The sequence below is a fragment of the Thunnus thynnus genome, chromosome 2, assembly GCF_963924715.1.
Source record: "Thunnus thynnus chromosome 2, fThuThy2.1, whole genome shotgun sequence".
NCBI classification, from domain to species: Eukaryota; Metazoa; Chordata; class Actinopteri; order Scombriformes; family Scombridae; genus Thunnus; species Thunnus thynnus.
Genome location: NC_089518.1, coordinates 22,198,706 through 22,211,061, shown reverse-complemented (window position 1 = coordinate 22,211,061; position 12,356 = coordinate 22,198,706). Strand labels below are relative to the sequence as shown.

At 40.7% G+C, this 12,356-nt stretch overlaps 1 protein-coding gene across 2 annotated transcripts; it reads right to left on the bottom strand.

Moving 5' to 3' along the window:
• Positions 1-1,707: 1,707 nt before the first annotated feature.
• Positions 1,708-11,938, bottom strand: LOC137197689 (kinesin-like protein KIF24). Of its 2 annotated transcripts, none has more exons than XM_067611125.1 (15): positions 11,596-11,938; positions 10,076-10,186; positions 9,095-9,991; positions 8,750-8,912; positions 8,505-8,602; positions 7,431-7,649; positions 6,989-7,076; positions 6,327-6,448; positions 6,073-6,178; positions 5,887-5,958; positions 5,664-5,773; positions 3,159-5,359; positions 2,602-3,076; positions 2,190-2,283; positions 1,708-1,947 (listed from the first exon to the last, which is right to left on the bottom strand). In XM_067611125.1, exons 1-15 carry the CDS (start codon positions 11,676-11,678, stop codon positions 1,786-1,788), a joined length of 5,001 nt encoding a protein of 1,666 aa, XP_067467226.1. In that variant the 5' UTR covers positions 11,679-11,938; the 3' UTR covers positions 1,708-1,785. The 2 variants fall into 2 exon arrangements, with proteins under 2 accessions (XP_067467226.1, XP_067467227.1); XM_067611126.1 differs by having other exon boundaries at positions 10,076-10,181; positions 11,596-11,684.
• Positions 11,939-12,356: the final 418 nt, after the last annotated feature.

Genomic DNA, 12,356 nt, shown 5'->3' with positions numbered 1-12,356 from the left:
CTATTCTTTATGTCTACGGAGGAGTTTTTTTTTTTTTTAACAGCAGGTTTTTCTTGAGCCAGAACAGGTTGTGGGAGTTTCTTTAATGGTGGTGTAATACTAGCTGAGGTGATCACCTAAAATGAACACTGAGTTTATATAGGCTTCTTCTATTCTAATTTGACTGACCTTATCACTCTCAAATCTCAGCTATGCTCTTCGTGGAATATAAAGATTTCCATAATAAAAGAATGGCAATTCAAATAGGCAAATAGATTTAGGCACAGGACAAATCAACACTGTCCCATTCAGAAAAATAATCATCCAATCAACTTTGACATCAAATCTTCTTCTAGGCAATATTTATATTTACCTGAAGTATTTATCACTTCTGTGCAGTACACTTATTTATCATGTATGTGTAATATAATGTATATTTGTATAAATTTATATTTTTTAATGTCATCTCTCTCTCTCTCTTGTCTTTCTCTTCTCTCTCCTTTTTTTTTTTTACAATTATAAATATTTATTTAGTACTCTGATTGAACTAGAGTTTGAAGCCTAATTTCACTTCCTTCAATGTTGCCACCTGCTGTGTTGCCGTGCACACGACAATAAAAGTTCTTGAATCTTGACTTCTGACTGAAATATATATTTCACAACACAGAACACATCATCTGATCGCCAAGGAAATTTAATAAAATCTTAACCCTTTAGACCTGTGTGTCAAAAACCAAGTAGCCTCAATACTACCATTTTTACAAAAATGTAGAACTAGATAACAGTTTGCCACCTGCCCAGTAAACATCTCAGTAGACAACTTGAACTCAAGTTTTAAGTAGATTAGCAAAATATTAGTTGTGTCTATTTGGTATCGAGTATCATCTGCTCCAGAATCACTGTAATAGTCAAGCCCGTAGCCAGCAGAATCCCAAACCTAACCACTTTGAGCTGGTCTTTGTCCAGGCAGAGACTGGCGGGGGTGTGGGTATAGCACAAATTGAGGAAAACTGAAAGTGCCTGGTCAAGTTCAATACCAAGGTCACGTCTAGAAATGAGGTGCTTTAATTTTCATGGAAATATTAAGGGTGGGTCTTATTATTAACATTTAATCTTTGAGATGTAATTTTGAGTTTTCTACCTACGATCAAAAAACAAACAAGCAAGTCCAAAGCTGAGAAAAAATTCATCCATCTGATACAAGCACCAAGATCGGACCAAGACTGGGCCTGCAAAACAACAGCCCTGGTGAGTTAGGCTGAGTTAATAGATACTGTATATAGTATGTAAATAGCCATTACAGCTATTAAATAATTTAAATAGCAGTCATCCATGTTTCCATAGTAGTGCATTACATCTCCATCTTAAGATGAAATTGACAAATCATTAAATTATATTATTCAATTCAATTAAATATGTATGTGTGCTATAAATGCATCTGTATCAGCATGTGCTGCTTATAGTGCTGAGAATCCAAGAGGAAAAAAACAATCCCACACCTACACACAAAAAAATAACAAACAAAACACCCACATCCATCTGCAGAACACACAAACATACATGTGGGTATAGTTTACCCTTCTGATGCTGATGTACCTCATTGTCCTGTAAGGAAATTGGTCTTGTACCCTAAGACAAGTTTCCACATATGGACACTTGAAAATTCAAAATAAATAAATAAAAGTAATATATTGGACTCATAATTGGAAAAAAAACAGCCTTGTATAATTCGAATTTCTTCTGTGTATTACCTGCACTATACACTAAAAAAATGCAAATATTTCTCTGTTCATTTACTTAGTTAATTCAAGTGATTGGCTCATGATTATCCTCTTCTTGTTTGTGCTGGTGGTCGGAAGAAGGAGGACTGAGCTTAAGATATGGCTGCAGCTGAGCTCTCATGCTGTGGACACACCGAGCCTTTCTCTTCATGATGTCCTCCAGCTTGTGAACGTAGTCCTCAAATGCCTGTAAGACAGACAGACAGACAGACACAGAAGAGTGGAAATTCAATTCTGATGGCATACATATATAAATGAGATAAATCCTTGACTAACAGAAGCATTTCAAGAAAATTCATTTTAATTTAAATAATGACTTATAATTATATTAATTTAAAATGTACAGTTTAGTAGAAAAGAAAAGAGACAGAAAAAGTAGGGAGGATGCGATAACAATTCAGCTAATGACTGGATTTGATTTATTCTGACCATATCAGGTTGTTGGCACAGAAGCGTCCCCTCTTTACGATATAAAGCTTCCATCTCTTCTAGCTGCTCCCAGTGGGCCTGGACAACACTCCATCTAAAGTTGCATGGTGGTGGTGGTGGTGGGGTAGTAATTAGAGATAGACAGAAATATTCTATTCAAACTTATAACCTCTAGGGTGTTATTACTCCCAAATACACAGCAGTGTTTACAAATGTGTTACCAAAGAGGTCTGAATGATTTCTGTGTCATATCTGCAGGATTGACATTTGTGCATCAGATTTAAATATCACTAAACACATCTCTGTATTATCATTATTAGTTATAATAATAGTAGTTGTTGAGCCTCAGTAAAATGTAAATGTAAAAGTATCACTTTAATTAAGATGGTTGTATTGTTGAAAAATTGCTTACTGGGCATGATCCAAGTCTTCCAGGGTAGACAGATGGATTATGGGTCCAATTTGCTGATTGCAGGTACTCTCTTGAATATTTGACTCTGTAAGTCTATTATTTTGGAGTGAGATGCTTGAGTTGCTGGGGTGATCTGAATGTACTGACTGACACTGGTTTGGCATTGAGTTCACGTGGCCCAAGACATTTTCTGACTGTGGTAATGAAACTGAAGAGGCAGGTTTGGTGTGCATGTTTTCTGCATATTTTGGCGGCATTTTTGTGGCACCGCTGTGTGAACCGGGTGAACTAGTATTCCCAGAGAGCTGGAGAAAGGATGAGTTGGGCTGAATCACAGAAGTTTGCATAGAGGCACACGTAGAGGGTTTAAGTGGAGATTCAGGGGCTCTTGCTGGCTGTGTTTGGGGTTTCTGACTGTTCTCTTGGTCTTGCAGAGAAACCAGCATAACTTCAGGGATAGGAGGCTCCACCATACCTGGACAAGATTAAAAAAAATGTTCATATACCCATTTTTAATCATTACTTCATAAACACACACACACAGGACTCATACTTACCTATTCCACAGTGTCCGTGTGTGGCACAACACCTGTCGTTTCTTAGCTTAGTGTGATTAGTAGCTGTCATGGTGTCAGAAGTTGGAGGGCAGTGGATCTTCGCTTGTGGTAGCTCTAAAAGAAACAGGCGAAATTCAACATCCATGTCCTTTAGAACTTTCCCCTCCATCTCAGCACATGTGAAACGCTCTTTTTCCACTTCCCTGTTGTTACCTTCCCTCTCATCCTCAAGTGGACAGAGTGAGTTGCTGCTCTGTTCCCCTTGAAGGAATGAGGCTGTGGCAGCCTGTTGATCCACCTCAAGCAGTGAGATGCTGAGAGGGTCCATGATGTCGCTTAGAGAACTCTCTTCTTGAGGTAAAACTGACATTTTGGCTTTGGTCTCTGGATGGCTGCGTATCTGAGTGCCAGCTAGATTTTCAGATAACTTAAGGGGCTCGGCAGGTATTTTACATCCATTCTCAGTGATGGAAGTAGTGAGAAGTAGTTTGGCTGACTGAGCATCTGGAAACTGTTTTCTACTGGCATTAGCAGTGATCCGTGGTTCCTTCTCTCTGCTGCTGCTTGATGGCTCTCCCTGCTGGGCATTTTGCAGTGGTAGAGGCATGATGTTGGTGGTGCATCTGGTGTGTTTTGACACCAAGGAGTATTTGTTTGGGGTCAGGGTATGTGCGTTGGTATGTTCACAGGCTGGGGAGAGGGGTCGTTCTGCTGGAGCTCGTTGATGGGGTGATTCAACAGGAAATTGGTTAAAGAAACTGTTCTCATTAGTGCTGTGGGCAGACACTAAACTGCCGTCTCCCTCCTCAGTGCTCCACACTGGGGCGTCCATTCGTTCCTGCCCCACTTCTCTCCTCTCTTCTGAATCACAGTTGTAAGACACTACTTCCTGTGCATCAGTTGCCATTGCGCCTGCCATCCTGCCTGCCTGTTCTGTCTCTGTTGTTGTCACCCAAGCCCACCTCATCTCTCCTCTTTCCATCCCAGCTGACCTCCTATCTTCCCTCCTGACTCTTACCTCCCCTTTGCCTGTTGCTTCCAGTGACCTCCTCTTCTCACTTTTACCTCTGTCTCGTCCAAATTTTGCCTCTGTTCCTTCCCAACATTCCCTCCAATCTTCACCAATACCACTTGAGTCACCATGGCCATCCTCATCATTAGTTCTATTGTAGCTTGGAGAGATTTCAGTTTGTAAGCAAGTCTCTCCACCTCCACAGGGGAAAGGCAACTGTCCTCTATTACCATCAGCCCTAACCTCAACCCTGGCTCTGTACGTATGTAAAACCTCCTCCACACCACGATGCGTTAGGGCAGAAATTGAGAGGTGGGAAGAGTTTCCGAGAGAAGAAGAGGAAGAGGCAGGGACAAGAGAAGAGAGAGAGGGCTGGTTAGAGGAAGACAGACTTGTAGAAGGTGAGAGGACATGAACAGAGGAAGAGGCAGATGAAGGTAAAAACTGCTGCAGCTGCTGGTGATACTGTCTCAGACGCCTCTCCTTCTCTTTATCCCTTTCTGCAGCCTTCTGAAAATCTCTTTCCCTTGTTCTCTTCACTTCAACATGTGTGTCTCTATTGCTTTCCACTTGTCTCCTCTGTTCTCTCCATCTCCTCTCCTCCTCTCTTCCCCCTTTCAAAGTTATTTGTTGGTTCTCTTTCCCTCTGTGGTAGAAGCCAGATTCCCTCTGAGCAAAAGACAAATGACCCTCCTGGGCTAACCTCTCTCTTGGCACCTCCCACGAGCGATGCTGCCTGTTTGTTGGTTGTCCCAACACCAGCCCTGCCCCTGTGTTTTGGTCACCAACTGAGTAATTGTCAGTTCTTCCATACCTCTCTTCACTTGCTCTTCTCCTATCTTCCCTCTCACCTGTTCTCTCCCTCCTCTTATCACCTGTTCCCAGTGAACCTCTCACTGGTGTAATTTGTTCAAGTCCAATCCTTTGTCTTGCCCTTGCACTTGTTTCCTCTCCCCATCTACTGTTCTTTGGTGTGGAGCAGAGAATTGTCGCAGGTGAAGTGGGGCTGAAAGCTTCTCTTTGTCTCCCTAACTTTGGCTTTTTAGGGGGACTTTTTCCTCGGGTGCCAACACTGCTGGCTCCGCTGCTGCTGTTGCTGTTGCTGTTGGACAGGTTACGTTTGGGGGAGGGTATTGTCTTGCCTCTTCTTCCTCCTCTTAATCCTCCCTGTCCCCTCAACTCCTTCACACTATGGAAAATGAAATACACATAACATCTCAAATAGCAGTCTGATCATTCCCTCTATAGCTCCTGACTATACTATGAAAAGAAAAAAACATTTTTGGTTATCCTATGCACCTGCATTTGTCAAAGACTGGATCAGTTGTCGACACTGGGATTAAGATGAAAATCGAAACTTAGCATAATTGAATTTAAAGCCGAATCAATACAATCCAGTAGTTAATAAAAACTGCTAAAAATCTTTCAAGTAACTAATATCCCATCCTGTCCCATTACATTCACACATACACACATATTGCACTCAAACTTACCGGTCCGCATATCTTAGAGTATTAAGTGTGTGTTCTGTTGCTAAGTGACCAGGTGAAATGTTGGCAATCATGCATGTCATTGAGTCACCAACAAACGAGTCTTTCAAGACCTAGAATGAGAACACAGGAGAATTTATTGATCAAACATTTTCACATGTGCACACTTGTATCATTAGTGCACACAAGAACCAAAGAAAAAGGCGAGTTACCGAACTTTTAGTACCTGAGTTAGTTTGCTTTGTCTGAAAGGTGTGTGCGACTGCTCCTGATCAAGGGACCTGATACATTCTTTAAGCTAAGAAAAAAAAATATAAATTTGAAAGTATGTAAAATACCATGTTATGCTGACAATGTATTTGTAATGTATTTGATTTGAGCGTGTGTGTGTGTGTCTGTGTGTGCAGCTTACAGCCAACAGACTCTGGTTGATCTCAGCTCCCTCCATACGACTCTGTCTGTCTGGTTCTTTGGTATCTGATGCTCTCTCACTTCCTGCCAAGTCCACAAACCACATTCTACACACACACACACACACACACCGCTCCTAGTTCAGTCACAGTAAGATACAGTAGTGTCTTAAAGGGGAAAGACAAGACATTCAGGAAGTGAACACACCCTAATAAGCTCACAATATAATAAAGCACATCAAATGTTGTCACTCACCTGCCAGTTATCTGCTGGTTTGGACCTCTTAGCTGAATCTGAAGCAAGGCATGGGAACAAGAGGAGAGTGGATTCACTCCGCTCATCCCCTGAGTGCGCTCCTCTGTGCCCTCTGTAATCACCTTGAAGGGCAATGATGAAGTAAGACGAGGGAGACAAGGGAGAGAGAGGTTGAGATTTAGAGAGAGGTTCAGAGATATTGCCGCTTTATAGTAATAATCAAAGTATTTAACGTACTCAAGAGTCTGCTGATGCATCTGTGAGGATGTAAGCACAGAATTAGCCCAAATGAGGTAGTGTTGACATTGGACTTTCATGTATAAGTATATTTACCGTAGCATTCTACTGAATACTTAAGCACAGCAAAAAGAGATTCAAATTTATTAGAGGCAAGGTTTCGTTCTAATAATTCTTGGGGAAAAAATAAGTTAAAACTCCATTAAAACCTAAAAGAACAGATTTTTTTTGTTCTCTGCCATGAATTTGGTAAACATGATTGCTCACAACTTTAATAGTACACCATGATATTTGATTTCTCTTTTTCCAAATTTTAGATATCTCATTTTGGAACTAAAGTCTTAGTAATTACCATAAGTGCTCTAAAAGTGCTAATCAGAACACAAAGCATGGACATGAGGCAGTTTTTATAGAAAGAGTCAAACCTCCAGCAGCGAGCTGACTGAGTCCACTCTGACGTCACGCAGCCCTGCAATGTGAACCACCTTCTGGCCATCCTCCCTGGCAAATAACCTACAGAATCATAGATTCAAATACGATTATAAGACAACATACTTTACATTAATGAGGACGTTACCAAATAATAAATTATCCCTATGGGAACACTTGGGCATAAAGGAAATAAATCACTAAGAGACAGGGCAATTTTCCTATATATTTTCTAAAATTCAATGCAAACAAGTATAAAGAAAATGGTGGTGATATTCCAAAGATATGCAATTGATAGTGTAATGAGAAATATCTTTACATTAGCATTGCCTGCAAATTATTATTCATCTTTTTAAAAAGTTTTATCAATTACTCTCAAGTCATCTTCTTGTCGTTCCTCCTCCTCAACAATTATTAATATCTTTTAACACAACACACCTTTTTCTCTGGTCCAACAGGTCATACAGCTGACCGCAGTAGATTTCAAAGAAACTGACATACACCAGCAAGGGTGAGGGGGTGTGTGTGGTGGACAGGTGAGCAAAAATGTCCTGGACTGCCAGTGCATACAACCCCGGTCTCCCAGGCGATGAACCCAACATGGTGTGAGTTTTTCCTGCACCTGTCTGGCCATATGCAAAGCAGGTGGCCTTGCCTCTATGAACACACACACAACATCAAATATAGATAGTTAAGAGCACAGCTGTGTGCAAACACGTCAGGCCCTATATACACATAATACACACATACAAGCATGCGCATTTAACTAGTCTCTGTTTCATACTATGGTGACATTGCTGTAATGGTTAAGTAGATACACTGTTGATAGCCATTCACAATGTTTTTTCTAATTAATAATATGAATAATAATAATACAGTAGATGTTCCTCAAGTCCATTTTGGCTTTAGAGATCCCTTTGTAATCCACTTCCAAAACTGTGAAACTCCCTCTTTGTCTTTCCCCAGATGCTGTTTCCTTGCTGAGCTGTGATGGAGTCGGAATTTAGTACTAAAAAGACTAAGTGACTAACTTAAGAAAATACCTATTTGATTTGTCCAACTCAGAAAGATAAAGCCTTATATTCGCTTCAGCTGAATTTTAGAATGTATTTTTGGCCCCTTCTCTTGCATTTAAATTGCATTAGAAAGGTATCACTTCACAGCCTGTATGGACAACAATTGCAGTAACCAAAGACATACAATGCACATATGGACATGTGAGTGTTGTTTTAAGACAGAAAAAATGTGATATCCTCTGTTGCCCTTTAAACGGAACAGAACAACTCAATGCATTATTAGTTGCATCTATGCTTGTCTTGTTATGATGAGGCAAAATGTCATGAGAGTCTCCAAGAAGAGGGAGATATCAATCAAGCATGTAAACACAACAGCTGTGATCAGATTTGTACTGATTATATTGTATACGCTTTTCTGGATTCTGATAGAAAGGATGGTAAGGTGACAACATACACACATCCATACTGTTAGTACACTACATCGCTGCTCCCCTACCCATTGAGCATGTGCTGCACCAGAGGATATGCTGTTCTCTGATACACCTCCTCGTTAGAGCTCTCCTCCCCAAAAACCTGGTCAAAGTAGAACCTGTGCTGCAGGGACAAGGTGTGAAATAAACATCATATTAATCTGACACGGTGACCTTCCACCCTTACATGCTCCTACACTGTATACACACAGTATACATATTGGAGATAGACTTTAAAATGACTTGACTCCTCTCTGCATATCGTATCTACCTGTAGTATGTACTGTGTGAGATCCACAGCTTCTTTGCTCTCATGGACAATCACACACTCTCCACCAGGAGTTGTCACAACATCGGCCTCTCCTCTCCTGCTCTCTGCACGTGTCAGAGGTCTTTTCCTCACACACACGCTGATCCGCTGCGCCCCTGCTTGCCTGCAACACACACACACACAAGCAAATCACACACACAGGATAATCATGTCCAAAGGACACAATGCTCATATGGAAACTTTATGCAAACTTTATCATATAAAGGGAGAGAATCATAAAACTTCACTAAGGTATTCATTTACTAGGAAGGAGCTGTACAGACAAAATAAACCACTACCACTTACTTTCTGTTTGAAGCAGAAGGGGGACTCAGTGGTAGTCCATAGTTGTATCCAGCTGTTCTCTTTGATTCATAAACAGGTGTTGGCTTAGCCATGCCTTCAGAGGCACCATTAATGCCTATTTCTGTAGAGAGTTTTTGCCTCCTAGAGATTCCTTTTCTATCTTTTTGCCCAACCGGTTTATTGTTAAACCTCTTTGATGCAACTGTTGCAGGCCGTGGTTTTGGTTTGTGGAATGACTCACACTTAGGTGTTAATCTAGTGTGAGAGCTGTGTATGGAAATTCCTCCAGTGATGTCTGGTTTGGTGTTTTCTCCTGTGTGATCGTCAGATGGTCGACTCCGGACATCTGGCCTGTGGTTGTTGTACCTCCCTTGGCAAGCACAGACCACAGCAGATGCGGAGTCAAGCTCGAGCTGCACAGGTACGAAGGCTGACCTTCTGCCCTGGACTGACTCATCATTTCTGTTATAACCTGCAGAAACATGAACAGTCCCCGCAGGACGAGGGACTAGCTTCTGATGATGATCAATACTTTCACTACTGAAATCAAGCCGTCTGCGTACACTTGATGGTTTGGGAGAAGTGGCTGCATTCAGCTTACGCACGGCAGCACCCTTCACATCCTCATCCTCATATGCATCATCGTCACGATCTTCATAACCATCATAAGTAAAACTACTATCTGCAGCAGTGTTGTCTTCATCTCCACCATCAGCATCATAATCATCATCATCACCATCTTCAAATCCAAGGCTCTCCAGGTCAAGAGTTTTGACCAGTTGGACCAAACGGAAGAGCCGAGTCCTGTCCTCCATGGTGTGGATTCCCAGGATGGGGTAGTCCTCCATGGTAAGCGCTGAAAGGTGGGCTGCACGACGGACGCCCATGGAGGTAAACCTGAAAGGACAGGAGGCAGAGGGTGACTGATAGTCAGAGGAGGAAATGTGTGAGTTTGAATGTGCTGTGAGTGTGTTTGCTTACCGTGCATAATGACGCTGTAGCCCAATTGCTCTCAGACACTCATACAGGCAAAGTGTCATTTCCTCCACTTCCTTTTTCTCTCTCTTTTTCTTCCACCTGTCTCCGCCTACCCTGGGAGAAGCAGATATTTCACTTTAGTCTCTCCATCAGTTGGTCATACAAAGCACATGCATGCAAGAAATGACTGTACAACTAGTGTAATTCTATGAGGAAATGCTAAACCTACACAGAAAAATCAAACTTGGATCCTTTCTACACAAGCTCAGTCACCGCTTTTTCCAAGTCAGTGTGTCCTTGCTGTTTTCCCTTCCTCTGTGATTTCTGTCAGAGACTGAAGGCCAATGGTCGGTCACTGTGTCACTACTACCACACTGCGCTGTTGTGGCAGTAAGCAAAGCGCAGGACGCTGGTATGATGCTGAAATTTGACACTCGGCCAGGATGGGGCCAGGAGCAGCACAGTGTAGTCATGTCACACATTTCTGTATCGAAGCAAATATGACAAATATAGCATATGCAGGCATGCAACTGTTGCTTCTTTGGCTTCTACAGTAAATTGACCAGCAGCTGCAGTATTCCTGCCTCGGCATTTGAGCCTCTTCATATGCACACATATGGTGATAGAGCACAGTTATGCTGCAAATGTAATTACATGAAGACAGCCTGCAGCACAGTTTTAATTTAATGTATGGATGCAGAGCATAAAAGAAAAAGGGAAACAGGTTGTTGACACCTGTCCATCCCAGGAAATGGTTTATTGTTAGAACAAACCCACACTCTAAAATGAAGAAAAAGTATGAATTGGCTAACTGTAGGTTAAAGCTGTAAAGTTTTTCAAAAAGGTAAGAGCAGAAACAGGGGCGGACTTTACCATTAGGTAGGGAAGGCAACTGCTTGGGACCCTCAACTAAAATAACCCCAAACAGCTATAGATTTATTATGATGTTTAGATATGAAAAATATTGAATTATGTTACTATTCTAACTCATTGTACCCAAAAATAACTTACAAAAGGCCCCCAAAGCCCCCAAATATGCAACTTTATATTTTTACTGCTACGTCAGAGGAAAACATTGTATCACTACATTTACCTGACAGATAAAATATTACTGGTTATGTTGCAGATTCAGATTTTACTCACAAAATGTAACAATTCAAATATGATGCAATATTATTCATTCAACTATCCAGCATTGTATAAAACTGTTAGAATTAAAAGCTCCACCTTGAATGGACGTTAAGTAAATTTAAGTACATTATGCTGATAATTCCTCTTTTACTCAAACTTTTAAAATTTGAATGCAAGACTCAAACTTTTGAAGTACTTTTACTGAAAGGTATTAATAGTTTTACTATTTATAGTTAATAGTTTTACTTCAGAAAAACGTTTTGAGTACTTCTTCTACCGCTGACAATTTCCAACATTCCCAGTTAGAGTAAGGATGAAAATAAAGCCAGACAGTGTTTACCTGCAGGCCCTAAAATCACTAAATCCGCCCCTGAGCAGAAAACTTACCTTACCGTCTGAACTCCAGTGAGACTTTATAGTGACAAAAAGACGAACACGACGATTTATCTGAACAAACTGAACTGACCAAATGCATTAATTTTTCACAAAGTTGCTAGTCGGAGTAGTATCACCATTTCCGTACACAGAGTCGGTCTCCATAGCGACGAAAACGGTTTTGGGGTGGGCGCTTAATTTCTTTTTTATTTATCAGACATCAATGCGGAATGTTTAGACGGACAGCCGGTGACAAAATGCCCAGTTCAGCATGAAGCAGAGGACAACGTTAATCCCTCAGAGGGCTTAATGCCCACCAGCAAACCCACTAAGACAAAAAGCCTTCTCAGACTAAACCATTAAGATATTTGTCCCACTGGCTTTACAATATAAGATGTTGTATGTTTTCTGGGCTTCCATATGATAACACACAACGATTATTACTGTTATTATCTGTGTTTTACACAAAAATATAGATATTATATTGTACTGCTGTAGCTATTGTATGGTTATAGACGTGCTTTGAACAGTACATTGTTTCCTATTTCACAATGCTGTAAGCTTTCAGAGTCAGACTCAAGAAAAATATAAATAAAACAAAGATCAGCATAGATAAGATAGATTACAAAATATTAAACATTTTCAAAAACAATACGATATCTAAGACTAATAGAAAAATATTTACTCTGAACGTTCAAATGGTGTAAAATATGGAATTTTAATTAATAATATATTAATTTAATTATTCTGTCACTCAAACATAAAATCTACAAATATT